Genomic DNA, 13,678 nt, shown 5'->3' with positions numbered 1-13,678 from the left:
CTCCATTGTGCCCAGGTGGGGACACATTGCCAAGCTCTGGCACAGATTTACAGCCCTGGGATCAAGCCAGTGGAATAAAGGTTTTATTTTAACAGAGCCTGTCCCAGTGTCCCTGTCACCCTCCGGGGCCCATCGTGGCTGGATCAGGGCTGAGCCCACCCCCAGACCAGCAGGGAGCTGGGGGGATTCACTGGAGCAGCCATGGGGACAAGGGGAGGGTCCCCCACCCACGGCCAGGACAGCAGGGACACACAGGGGGGGACACAGAGGTACTTGCATAGGTGACACAGGACCCCGAGCAGGGGGTGTGATGGCACTGCCAGGGGGGTGTGATGGGCTCCTGGTCCCCTCTGAGGCCCCACAGGTCCGGGCTGAGGTGGGCACAGGCTCTCAGGTGCCACGGGGTGTGACAGGGACACGGCAGCACAGGGAGGTGTGACAGTGCATAGACGGGGTCTTGGCCTTGGTGTGCAGCTTTGGAAACCTTTGGCTGGGCAGGCAGGAGCAGCTCGGAGCTCTGGGCTCAGCACGTGGCAGGAGGATGCCCTGGCACTCCTGGATGGGATGGAGGGTTGCCATGACAACGTTTCCTTTCTCTCAGAGGATCCCACAGCACGAGGTGACACCGGGGAGGATGATGCCAATGGAGAATCCAGATTTCCATGCTTCCAGAGAAAAGCAGCTGAGCAGAGAGGCTGTGGCAGTGACAGTGGAGCATCCCCATGGGGAGGCTGAGGGGAAGCAGCCCCAAAAGCAGAGCAGGGTGTGCCTGGAGCTGAACCCCCCTGGATCCATCCAGCAGGAAGGGTTGGAGTCTCTGTGGCTGGGCAGGAGGTGGGACAAGGCATCTCTTGCACAAATAGCCCTTGGAAAGGAATCTCCCCTGTTAAACAGAGTCAGGAGCAAACCTGGGGCAAAGAGCCTGAAGCACCCTCGGGGCAGGCAGGAGGGTTTTGACCAGCAGCCACCATCAGCATCAACCTCAGCTGTCCCAAAGGAGAAAAAAAGTCCCAGTCCAGCAGCCCAGTGGTGACCTCCAGCAGCCGAATGTAACTCATGGCAGTTGGGAACAGGAAAGATTTTAAAATATATATAATATATACTTTTATTATTCACCCGTTAAATCCATTATATGCCAATCATGATCTAGTTTCAGCAGTTACATTCCCTTGATCATGTCTTTAGGAGGATGCAGTTAAATCAAACAAGGAGGTGGCTGGCAGCAGCAGGGGGGCTCTGGTGCCCCTCTCTCCTGGCGTGGCTCCGGCTTTGGCAGAAAGGATGAGGGCAGCACCTCCTCAGGCCCGGCTCCTCCACGCTCTCCTGGCAAGGGCTCCCTTACTGCAGCACCAATCCAACCTGGAAATGGGGATCAGGACAGAAATTGGGCTCATCAGGACAGAAATTGGGCTCAGGAGGTGCCCTCTGCTCCATACCCAGCTCGGTGCTGCCTGTGTTGGTTTCTGTCACACCCATCTTTTATGGAAAATCCATATGGAAATTCCACAGTGCTGGATTAAAAAATGCTGCTCTGGATGTGGCACTTGAGCCAGCCCTAAGTTCCTCCAGCTGGTTTATCTGCAGCTCCAGCAATTCCTTCCCCTTTAGCATCTCAAATCATCAAACTACAGCCCCATCTACAGCACTGTCACACACATCTTTTATGAAAAATCCTTTCCTTAGGATTTTTCCTCCTGAGAAGCTGGGAGGCCTCGAGAACAAAATGTAAACAATGGTTTTCTACTGCTGTGGAATGCAACAGGTGCATCTGGGATTGGTCTCATGTGGTTGTTTGTAATTAATGGCCAATCACAGCCCAGCTGGCTCAGACTCTCTGTCCGAGATACAAACCTTTGTTATCATTCTTTCCTTTTCTATTCTTAGCCAGCCTTCTGATGAAATCCTTTCTTCTATTCTTTTAGTATAGTTTTAATATAATATATATCATAAAATAATAAATCAAACCTTCTGAAACATGGAGCCAGATCCTCATCTCTTCCCTCACCCTCAGACCCCTGTGAACACCATCACAGGTTTCCCCACTGGTTTTGGGGTGTTTGAGAGCAGCAGAGCCCTGGGTTTGTGGCTGAGTGGGCACACAGGCCCTGCCCAGCTCTGATCTGGGGAGGTGACCAATGTTTGGGGTGTGACAAGCCCCACCAGGTTATGAGACAGCCTTGATTCATGAGCCAGGGGTGTTTCTCAGCTCATGGAGAGTAGAGAGATGGAACAGCTTTGCTGGGAGGTGGGGCTGTTCAGCCTGCAGAAGGCTGCAGGGAGGCCTCAGAGCCTCTGCCAGTGCCAAAAGGGCCACCAAGAGGGACTCTGGACAAGTATCTGGAGTGACACGACAAGAGGAATGGTTTCCCACTGCCAGAGGGCAGGGATGGATGGGATATTGGGATGAATTCCTCCCTGTGAGGTGGGGCCCTGGCACAGGGTGCCCAGAGCAGCTGTGGCTGCCCCTGGATCCCTGGCAGTGCCCAAGGCCAGGTTGGACACCTCCAGGGAACCTCCTGGGGCTTCCTAAGAGCAAGCAGGTGAGGCTGGTTTAGGGCACAGGGCTTGTGCCCAAGGACAGACCTGGCTTCACACCAGGGAACCAAAACCCTGTGACTGCCATCAAGGCATTAATTAGCTGTTAAGGCATTAATTAGCTGTGATGTAGCTGGGCAGATTCTGGTCTGCAAGGTGCTGAATCACATCCCTGGTGTGGAGGGACAGCAGCAAGCAGGGGCTGCCTCAGAATGGCCCAGGACAGGCAGGTGGGGACCCAGCACACCTCTGGGGAGAACAGGCTGCTGGCCTTGGGGACAAATGACATCCTGGGATCCTGTGGCTCAGCTCCTTTGTCACAGGTGCTGCTCCAGCCCGCCTGCTCTCTCCAGAGGGGTGGCTGTCACAGACATCTTTTATGAAAAATCCTTTCCTTAGGATTTTTCCTCCTGAGAAGCTGAAAAGCCTCAGGAACAAAATGTGAGCAATGGTTATCTGCTGCTTTGGAATGCAACAGGTGCATCTGGGATTGGTCTCATGTGGTTGTTTGTAATTAATGGCCAATCACAGTCAGCTGGCTCAGACTCTCTGTCCAAGATACAAACCTTTGTTATCATTCTTTCTTTTTCTATTCTTAGCCAGCCTTCTGATGAAATCCTTTCTTCTATTCTTTTAGTATAGTTTTAATAGAATATATATCATAAAATAATAAACCTTCTGAAACATGGAGTCAGATCTTTGTCTCTTCCCTCATCCAAGAACCCCTGTGAACACTGTCACAGGTGGCAGCTCCTCCCAGTCCACCAGGACACAGTGACACCCATGAGGGATCACAGGTGGCTGTCACAACCCCCGATGTCACATCTGTCACCCTGCAGCCTTCTGTGCTTGGCCTCCTTCCTTAGAGGGAAAGAATTGGTGTGAAGGACTGAACCTGCACTAGTCCAGGAATAAAATTAACTTTGGAAGATGAGTGTGGAGGGGCTTTTTCCAGGGACACAGTCTGCATGCACAGGAGGTGACAGAGGGATCCACCCTCCCTGTGTGTGACACTGCAGGGACACCAGCTGGGCTGGAATGCTGAGGTGACAGCCAACCCCTGTCCCCAGGGCTGAGGGGACAAGCCCCCTCCTCACAGCACTGACCTTCTCTGGTGCCATGCTGGGACATTTCCAATTGTACAGGTAATACTGCAGGTTCCCATCCCCGATCCCAAACTTCAGCTTCTCCAGGAAGGTTTTGTTCTCCATGAGATCCAGTGCATTGAAGACATCAAATCCTTTCTGCACAGGGAGACATGAAGCCATCAGCTCCTGCTTTAGTGCTGGGCAGTTCCTCTCACCTGTGTGAGCAGCCTGGCCCCCTTTCCTGACTGGCTTTGAATCCCAGAAAAAGGGAAGAGCTTTTGGTGTTCTCATCCTCAATCCAACTCTTTGCTGTAGGACATGAGCAACCACCACAAGCTGGAAGGTTCAAGGTACCCCAGCATCCCTCTCCTGGGTGGCAGATCCTTTTGTATTTGGATTTTTATAGTGCTGGGATCAAGCCCTTCCCACAAACCCAGGGTGGCCAGCCTGCAGTGAGTTCCTGTGAGCTGCCCAATGTCCCACAGTGCCAGCCCAGCCCTGCATCCCTCACCTGTGGGAAAAATGGATTTGTAAGGATTCTCAAAGCTTGACAGAAGGCTTTGAGGGTAATTTGAGATTATTTGCTTTAAGGCATTTACAGCATGGTAAAAAGCTGACAGGCCAAGAAACACTTATAGTGTATTGTAATTAGGAAATAATTGGCTTCTGATTGTGACGGTGTGAATTGTAACACCTTGGTGTTCTCACCCTCAATCCAACTACTACAGACTGCTGTAGGACATGAGTAACACAAGCTGGAAGGTTCAGGTACCCCAGTATCCCTCTCCTGGGTGGCAGATCCTTTTGGATTTTAATTTTTATAGTGCTGGGATCAAGCCCTTCCCACAACCCAAGGGTGGCCAGCCTGCAGTGAGTTCCTGTGAGCTGCCCAATGTCCCACAGTGCCAGCCCAGCCCTGCATCCCTCACCTGAGGGAAAAATGGATTTGTAAGAATTTCCAAAGCCTGACAGAAGGCTTTGACGGCAATTTTAGATGATTGGCTTTAAGGCATTTACAGCATGGTGTGACAAAAGCTGCTAGGCCAAAATACACTTATAACATAATTAGGAAATATTTGGCTTCTAATCGTGATGGCGTGAATTCTAACATCTGTATTGTCTCACCCTTGACATGAGGCTGAAAATGGAGTGAAAGCTTTTTAAAACACCCCTCAGCTGCCCCACGTGTGGCTCAGGGAAGGGCTCAGGGCAGCACTCACCGACTTGGCGAGGATGAGCGCGTCGCTCATGAGGTCGATGAGAGGCGTCTTGGTGTGGACGTTGTAGAAGGAGTAAGCAGCTTTCAGGCTCTTGTGAGTTGGGTGGTTCATGATGGTGGAGGGCAGGGTGTAAAAGCTCAGGAAGTCTGTCACCTCTCCTGGGGCACTCTGGAAGGCAGAAGTGACATCATGACTGTCACTGGGATATTTTCTGAAAAATCCTCTTTGCCCAGGACTCTTCCCCTGGGAAGCTGAGAAGCCTCAGAGAAAAAGGAAAACAATAATTATCTGATTGCTTCTCTTATGTTTTGCTGCCTTGGAATGTGATTTGGAGATTGTTTATCCAACAGGTGCTTGTTTGATTGGTTTCGTGGGAATTGTTTTGACTTAATGACCAATCACTATCAGCTGTGTCAGGACTCTGGGGGGAGTCACAGCTTTTTCATTATTATCTTATTAAACCTTCTGTAAATATCCTTTTCTCTATTCTTTAGTAAGTTTTAGTATAGCAAAATATAATATAATATAATATAGCATAATATAGCATAATATAGCATAATATAGCATAATATAATATAATATAATATAATATAATATAATATAATATAATATAATATAATATAATATATACTATTGCATAATATTATATATGATATAATATATGAAATAATATAATTTATATATTATATATATTATATAGTATAGTATGATATAGTACAGTATGAGATTATATAGTATGAGATTATATAAGATACAATATAATGTAATATAATACCATGTAATATAATGTATTGCAATATAATGAAATGCAATGTAATGTAATATAAGATAACATAATATGATATATGATATGATATGATGTGATATATGACATAATTTATATGTGATATATTATATATTATAGTATGAGATTATATAGTATGAGATTATATGATAAGATACGATGTGATGTAATGTAATGTGATGTAATATATATTATATTATATTATATTATATTATATTATATTATATTATATTATATTATATTATATTATATTATATTATATTATATTATATTATATTATATTATATTATATTATATTATATTATATTATATTATATTATATTATATTATATTATATTATATTATAATAAATTAGCCTTCTAAGAACATGGAGTCACATTCATCATTTCCTCCCTGCCACAGAGGACCCTGGAAACACCACCCATGACACGTCAGGCTGGGATAAAACCTGGCCAGGGCCTTAGAAGCTCTCCCAGTTGGAGTGGTGGCTGCAAGGACACCCAGGCCCAGCATGGAGGCACCATCTCCAGCAAACTCCCATCCTGGAGAGCCATGGAGCTGCTCCCTGATGGCTCCCACAGCTCCAGCAGAGGCCAAATCCCAGGAGAACACCCCTCCCATGGTGCTGCTGCCCTCACCTCCACCACGAAGGTGTCGATGATGTTCTCCTGAGGTACAAACCAGTGCTCCACCTCCTCTCTGCTCATCACAGGGGTCAGGTGGAACTGCTTCAGGTACTCAGTCAAGAGCTTGTGCACAGCAGGGATGTCCTTGTGCTCCATGGGCCGCAGGCCAGGAGTCTTGGGAGTCTGCAGCAAGTGGAACAAGTTGTTTTGTTGCTTGCACAGTGGTTTTCATCACCCAAGGGCTCTCCAACGAGCAGCACAGAGACACTCTGTGCTGAGATCAGCCCATTTCCAGCCCCCCAGCCCCGTGTGCCCAGCAAAGGATGGATGTGATCTGCTGTGACACTGATGGCAAAGATCACAGAGAGCACAGCATGCCCCAAAGCCCCAAGTGCCAGGTCAGGTCCCACTGGAAGTGCTCCTACCCACTAACAACACAAACTGTGCTTCCCTCAGGGTCCTGTTCCCACTCACAGCAAGCACAGGTTGGGAGATGTGTCCCAGGCTCCACAAGATGTAATTCCCAGTTGGCCTCAATTACTAATTTAGGGTTGGGATGGCTCAGCAAGCCCAGATCTGCTCTGGGGCTGAGTTTCTGTGCAAAAACCAGTAGCTCCAGCCCAGCAACTGCTATCTGTGGGCTGTGGGAGGCAGGAGCTGGGAGCTGCCCAGCATGAAAGCAGCACTTTCCACCCCAAAGGGGGGACAGAAAGGAGCCAACAAGGTCAGGGAAGGTGGTGGCAATTTGAATGCAGTTTGCTTCTTTCTCTTCCATCTCCAGCTGGGGAACTTCCCCAGCAGGACAACTGCAGTGCCAGAACTGATCAGTGTGACTGAGGAATGAGGGACTAATTCGATCCAAGGTCACACTGAGGCTGTGTTTGGACAGATGAAGGCTGTCACATCTGCCTGCTTGTTTTACCAGAACGACAGGCTGTGACTCACCAGCAAACAAAACCTCCCAGGCTCCTTTAACTGCAAGAACTTGCCCTTAAAATGCAGGTACCCAAGCAAAAATACATCAAGATTAAATAAAGCACAACAGCTTGACAGAGCCATTTACTACATGGAGCAAACCCTGAGTCTCCAGGCAGAGGACCTGACCTCGACCTCCTTTGTGTGTTTTGCCCAGGGAGGAGCAAGCCCTGAGCCCTGTCTGGCTGTCACCCACCTCAGGCAGGCGGTACAGCTTCGTGGTTCTTTGCATAGTCATGTTCCTGCTCAGGTGGGAGAACTTGACCTCGATGAGTTTCCGAGGGTTCAGGGAGCGGTGCCAGTACCTGCAGAAACAAACTGGCAGTGGGAAACTCGTGCTGGGGCAGTGGGGGGGCTGCAGGGGCAAGGGAGAACATCAGGGAAGCAGCTCCTCACTGACAGCAACATGGTTATTGTAGGTGAGATGGGGGTAAGATGGTGGGGATGGATGGAGATGAGAGATCTCTGCAGCCAGGTTTGGAACTTGGGGTTTATTGCAAAGGGCCTGGGTGCAGGGCCCTGCTGGGAGCTGCCAAACACAGCTCAGAGCAGGCTGAGAGAAGAGAGGGGGAGAGAGGATGAGAGGGTGAGAGAGTAAAAGGGTAAGAGAGCGAGGCTCCCATTACAATCTTCTGTGTTGAATATTCTGATTCTCACTAACCAATCTAGTACAAGATACAAATCCTATAGCATTTACATACAGCCTATAAGAATCATTACATTACCATCCTGTGTTACATTTTAAACCCTAAAAACTCCTCTTTGGGCCCCTTCTGCCAAGCTGTAGGGTCTGCTCTGACCCTTGGGCCTGTCTGCAAGCAGAGGGTGTTGTCACACCATTGTTTTCCAGTTGTTCAGTAACTGAGGGATCTCAAAGCTTGCTTTCATTTCAATCTCACTTATAGTTTCCATATTCTCAAAATCTTTTGCCAGACAATCATATTGATAAAGCTTTCCTGTTTCATCTTCCCCAACAGTTCTGAAGTGATTCTGCTGCCAAAGCCTCCTCTCCTGTGTTACATGAGCAGCTTTAGCAAAGCCACTGCATTTAATCCTGAGAGGAGAAACCTGGGCTGGGATCACACTCCCCTGTGCTGGGGAATCCCACACTGGCCACAGAGGGAAGATCTGCAGACAGAAATCTTGGGAGAGCCACAGACACTCACCTGCAAGTCCCCACAGGCTTTGGCAGCACCACTCCTGCAGTGTAAACAGCCTGGAAGATTCCCTCTAGATGCACCCTCCTGGTGATCTCACGGATCAGAACCGGAGCCACCCGTTTGGAGCGCAGCTTTTTGTGCACACACAGGAAGTTTATCTCCACCATCTTCTTCTCTCTTGGGGAAGAAATAATGCAGAGCATGAGGATTGACTGTCCTGACCTGGGAGGGTCAGGCCAACACCCTGGCCAACCTCCAAACCCCTTCAAGGGAATGAGGAATCAACACCTCAAGGAAGGGGCAGGGGTTTTGGAGAAACCTTCCTTAAGGTGTCACCCAGGGATTCTCAGGGAAAATGGTCTGAATCTGGGTCAGGGGAGGGTCAGGTTGCATATTAGGGAAAGGTTCTTGCCCCAGAGGGTGGCTGTGCACTGCTCAGGAAATGGTCACAGCCCCAAGGCTGCCAGAGCTGCAGGAGAGTTTGGACAATGCTCTCAGGGACAGCGTGGATTGCTGGGTTGCCCTGTGCAGGGCTAGGAGCTGGATGATCCTTAAGAGATTCCTTCCAGCTCATGATATTCTATGATTTTACATCCCCATCTAACCCTGGATAATTTCTGTAAGCCCTAAGTTAACCCACCTCCTTGAGGAAAACAGCCTTCACAATGGTTAACTACCAATGTCCCTGCCCAGAACCTCCCTGCCAACCCTTAAATATCCCTTAAATATCCCCCACCCTCCCCTCCAAGCAGTAAAACACCTCCAAAGCTGAAGAGTGCAGGTGTTTGCTGGGGAAGACAATGGAGCCAGACCCCTGAGCACTCCTGGAGCCCCAGCAAGGGGCAGGATGAGCAATGTAGCAGCACTCACGTGTCATAGATGTGGATGGTGGCTGGAATGGCGCTGATAAATCCCACCAGCTTCTTGCTGGACACCACTCGGACCCCACAGTGCCACTGGGGCAGCCAGCCTGGAGGACGCAGTGCCCTGGGGAGGGGACACACCTCAGGACCACATCCATGGTCCCTGGTGTACCTGCTCCTGCCTCCCACCCTGCCCTGGGACACCCTGAGTCCTGCTGGCCAGCAAGAGGATGACAGAGTGACAGGGATGTGACAAGGACTGTGGGGATCATCCAGGACAATTCCTGCACCCCACAGCCAGTCCTCACTAGGGACACAGGAGGAAATCTGTTCCTGGATTTAGGAACACCCTGAGGATACAGCAGATCTGCTGCAACAGGACTCCAAGGGTAACTTGGCAGCTGTCTTCATCCCACAGCTCCAGGGCACTGAGGAGCTACTGGGATTTTCACAAACACTTGAGGGATCAAACCAAAGAGGAGAAAAATCCACTTTTAAGCTCCCACATCCCCAAGGAGCCAGAGGCAGGCAGGGCTGGGTGACAGCCCCTCTCACCATGTCCCTGGGACACCATCCACAGTGACAGATGGGGAAGGGACATTTCAGCAAGAAGGGAGATGGCAGAAGCAAAGGCATCTGCAGCTCTGTCAGGGGGATCAGGCCTGTCAGCACCCCACACCCCTGCTCTGCAGTGCTGCTGCCACTCACCACAGCAGGAACTCGGGCGAGTAATCGAAGCGGAACATGTTGTCATCATCCTCCACGTAGTTCTCGTTGAGCAGAGTGTACAGCTCCTTCAGCTGCAGCACAGAACACTCAGGTTAAGGAGTTTATTCACCCCCAGACAGGATTCTGAACATTTAATGTGTGGCCACAGCACTGGGGCACCATGTGCAGCCATGCCCCTGCTGCAGTGGAGCAGTGTCACACAGAGCAGGGCAGCAGCAGGACACAGAATTTTGGTCCATGCAGTTATTAGGGTAGATGGCTTTAGGGCTTTGGTTGTGCTTAGGGTGAGGAAAAACAGTTGCAGTTATTATAATGTATAGGTAGAAGTTGAGGAGGGTGAGTTTAGGGTTGTAGATGGTAATGATTACTATTCAGCCGGGGTGGGAGATGGAACAAAAGGCCAGGATTTTTCAGATTTGTGTTTGGTTGAGTCCTATTCATCCTCCCAGGGCTGCTGAGAGGATAGCCAGGATAGTTAGGAGTGCAGGGTTTAATGAGGGTTAGGATATGTAGAGTATTGTGACTGGAGGGAGTTTTATGACAGTGGATAGGAGGAGGCTGGTGGTGAGGTAAATAAACCCTGTGTCACCTCCCAGGGAGGTGGGACATGCTCTAAAGGGGTTCTCACAGAACTCCAGGTTTCAGGCATCCTTACATCCCCTTGGAAAACCAGGCCAAGCTGCCCAGTGTGGGATGGAACTGCAGTGGGGGGAGTCAGACCCATGCAAGCCCAAGCTGTGACAGAACCAGAGTCATCTGCTGTGCTGCAGGACACATTTCCCTCCCCAAAACCATCTCCAACAGCCCAGGCATTGAAATGCCACCCAAAACACTCCAAAATGAATGTGCTGAGCTGCCTGGGACTGTGGGAAAAGATCAGGCACCACATGTGGAGCTGTGCTGAGCTGCCTGACCCACCCAAGCCATGGAGTCACCTACTGTGCTGCAGGACACATTTCCATCCCCAAAACCATCTCCAACAGTCCAAACATTGAGCTGCCACCCAAAACACTCTAAAATGAATGTGCTGAGCTGTCTGGGATTGTGGCATTGTGGGGAATGATCCATGTGTGGAGCTGTGCTGAGCTGCCTGACCCATCCAAGCCCAAGGTGTGACAGAGCCAGAGTCACCTGCTGTGCTGAAGGACACATTTCCATCCCCAAAACCACCTCCTACAGCCTAAGCATTGAACTGCCATGAAAAACACTCCAAAATTAATGTGCTGAACTGCCTGGGATTGTGGGGAAGAATCAGGAGCTGTGCTGAGCTGCCTGACCCATCCAAGCCATGGAGTCACCTGCTGTGCTGAAGGACACATTTCCATCCCAAAAACCATCTCCGACAGCCCAAGCATTGAGCTGCCACCCAAAACACTCCAAAATGAATGTGCTGAGCTGCCTGTACTCACCACACCTCTATCCCCCAGGTCCAGGGCGTCCCAGGTGAAGCCCTGGGGCAGGGTGTAGGGCTCCTGGCGGATGTTGTCCTTGTCTGGCTCCACTGGGCCGTGGGTGTTCACCACTTCTCCTGTAAGACAGAGCAGGGAGACATGAAGAAGTTTGAAACAGGGGTCTCCCTCAAGTTTCTGTGGTTGAGATGACCCCTGAGGTATCAGAAAGTTTCTTTTTCCCGGCCCTGTGACCGAAGAAGAAGTCGAAATTCATCAGTTCTGCTTTTCAAGGTTTATTTTATCTATTTCATTCTTTCTCTGACGTGCTGAGGTCAGGTTGTGACACAGTGACTGCCCTTGGGGTGATGTTAACTTTTTATATTAAAAACTACTGTACTTTATTTACAATAATTTTCCAATACCTATCACCTATGTCAGACAGTCTGTCTCTACTCTAAACCAACCCAAAAGTGCCACCAGCACAGCAGGAGATGGAGGTCAAGAAGGAGAAGGACAGGACATGCCCAGATTCCTCCATCTTGCTTCTAAAACCCCAAAATTCTACTTTTTCACCCTGTGATAAATTCACTATCATTCTACTCAAACTCTTGTGGCTTGTCACTCCTCACACAAGGTTGGTAATTGTTTCCATGGGCTAAAATCAAAGGCACAGGTGTCTGTGACTCCATGCCAAGGTCTCTGAGCCCCTGCCAGAGTCTAAAATCACCCAGGGCAGTCAGAGCAATGTCCTGGGTCCCAACAGGTCTCCTCCAGCCAGGTCTCAGAAGCTCTTGGAGATCTATTTCACACCCAAGATAGCTCAGCTACCTCAAAAAGCATCAAATCAGCAGGATGGCTTCTGTGGCAGTGTTGGAAACAAAAAGGTTTTATAATACAAGGCAAAATAACAAAACTCTTTACAGAGAAAAACCAATCCAGGTGCAAGAGGTTCTTGTTGCTGGTAAAACACCTCACAAAAGCAATTTAGTTCCTTTGTTCTCTTCTTTTTCTAGTGAATTGCTCAGGCAGGACTTTTTGGCTCCTGTCTAATTGGGTGTCCTTAGGTTTGAGGTGAAGTCCCCCAGGTCCTATGAGGTGTCTTTTTTGCTAATTGAGGAAAGAAACTTCTGAGCTTTTTTCCTTTTTAAGGGGACAAAAGACAGTTTTGTCACTCTGTCAACAAGGGCCACACTCCTACAGAAGTTCTCTGCTGTGTGAGGCCTCCACAACACCTCAGTCTCACATCTCCCACCCCTGCAGTGGCACACAGGGATTGTCACCTCACCCACCCAGTCTGGGATGTGACAATGGGCAGGGAATCAAAACTTCCAGGGCCAGGCTGGAGCCCCCTGGAGCAGAACTGATGAATCCTAACTTCTTTTTTGGTCACAGGGCTAGGAAAAAGAAACTTGTGTGAAATAGATCTCTAAGAGTTTCTGAGACCTGGCTGGAGGAGACCTGTTGGGACCCAGGACGTTGCTCTGGGTGATTTGAGACCCAGACCAGGACTGGGATTAAGGGATACACAAATGCAGGAAGCATCAGGTGAGGTGTCTGAAGGGATTCCTTGTCACTCTGTACCCCCTGAAATGCTTGCACAGCTCTTCAGACCCTCCCCATTCACCCAGCATGGTGGGGAAGTGATTTTGGTGCCTTTGAAGCCCAGGCCAAGCAGGGACTCACCTGGTGGCCACAGATCAGCATCTCCAGGATTCTCTGAGGGCTTCCTGGGGACCACAGGGCCTCCCCCAGGGCCCACAGGACATTGAGGGGCTGCACATACCTAACTTGGGCACTGGCTGTGTGTCCCAGAACTGGTAGCTCCTCTTGCTGGCTTCCTCCATGGTTTTGGCAGGTCCCTGACCTACAGAGAAGAGCTCGATGGCTTTTTGAATCTCCTGGATCCTCTCAGCAGGTAAAGAGTTCACCTGAGGGCACAGAAAGACAAAATGTGTAAGGTGAGCCAGCAGGGCTCCTCATCAGGGGAATATGGAGCTGATTCTGTCATGGAGAGCAGGCAGGAACCTCCTTTCCCATCCTCAATCCTTGATTTTTTACCAGTCACCTGCCCCTCACCTAGATCTGGTTCCAGGCACTCCCAGGACAAAGGGGATGGAAAAAATTTCTGAAAAATGATTGAAGTGGGTGCTGTGAGCCCCAGGAGCAAACCTCCCCACCTGCCATCCTGCACAGACAGATGGATCAGCCCACACCCAGCACTTGAGATGCTTTCAGTGGCTTTTCTCTCACTGTTCAGCCTCCTCCCCCTAAGCTGGATCTGCATCCACAAACTGCAGCCTGGACACC

The 13,678-nt window shown here is 49.6% G+C and overlaps 2 protein-coding genes across 2 annotated transcripts in view; one reads left to right on the top strand and one right to left on the bottom strand.

Moving 5' to 3' along the window:
- Positions 1 to 701, top strand: part of PLCD3 (phospholipase C delta 3) — a 15,498-nt gene extending 14,797 nt beyond the window's left edge. Inside the window, exon 17 of the mRNA XM_059489361.1 lies at positions 602 to 701. The gene's annotated coding sequence lies outside the window, so the exon portion shown is untranslated. The remainder of the gene's footprint in view (positions 1 to 601) is intronic.
- Positions 68 to 13,678, bottom strand: part of NMT1 (N-myristoyltransferase 1) — a 23,293-nt gene continuing 9,682 nt past the window's right edge. The window contains exons 3-12 of the mRNA XM_059489356.1: positions 13,155 to 13,299; positions 11,390 to 11,508; positions 9,960 to 10,051; positions 9,259 to 9,375; positions 8,395 to 8,565; positions 7,425 to 7,533; positions 6,266 to 6,436; positions 4,844 to 5,011; positions 3,642 to 3,779; positions 68 to 1,359 (exon numbers count right to left, since the gene is read on the bottom strand). Of these exons, the coding sequence (XP_059345339.1) occupies positions 1,339 to 1,359; positions 3,642 to 3,779; positions 4,844 to 5,011; positions 6,266 to 6,436; positions 7,425 to 7,533; positions 8,395 to 8,565; positions 9,259 to 9,375; positions 9,960 to 10,051; positions 11,390 to 11,508; positions 13,155 to 13,299 (1,251 nt within the window). The 3' untranslated portion in view covers positions 68 to 1,338. The remainder of the gene's footprint in view (positions 1,360 to 3,641; positions 3,780 to 4,843; positions 5,012 to 6,265; positions 6,437 to 7,424; positions 7,534 to 8,394; positions 8,566 to 9,258; positions 9,376 to 9,959; positions 10,052 to 11,389; positions 11,509 to 13,154; positions 13,300 to 13,678) is intronic.

Source organism: Ammospiza nelsoni, chromosome 26, assembly GCF_027579445.1.
Source record: "Ammospiza nelsoni isolate bAmmNel1 chromosome 26, bAmmNel1.pri, whole genome shotgun sequence".
In the NCBI taxonomy this organism is placed as follows: domain Eukaryota; kingdom Metazoa; phylum Chordata; class Aves; order Passeriformes; family Passerellidae; genus Ammospiza; species Ammospiza nelsoni.
The sequence above is the reverse complement of the archived record's forward strand: the minus strand, read 5'-3'. Positions and strand labels throughout refer to the sequence as shown.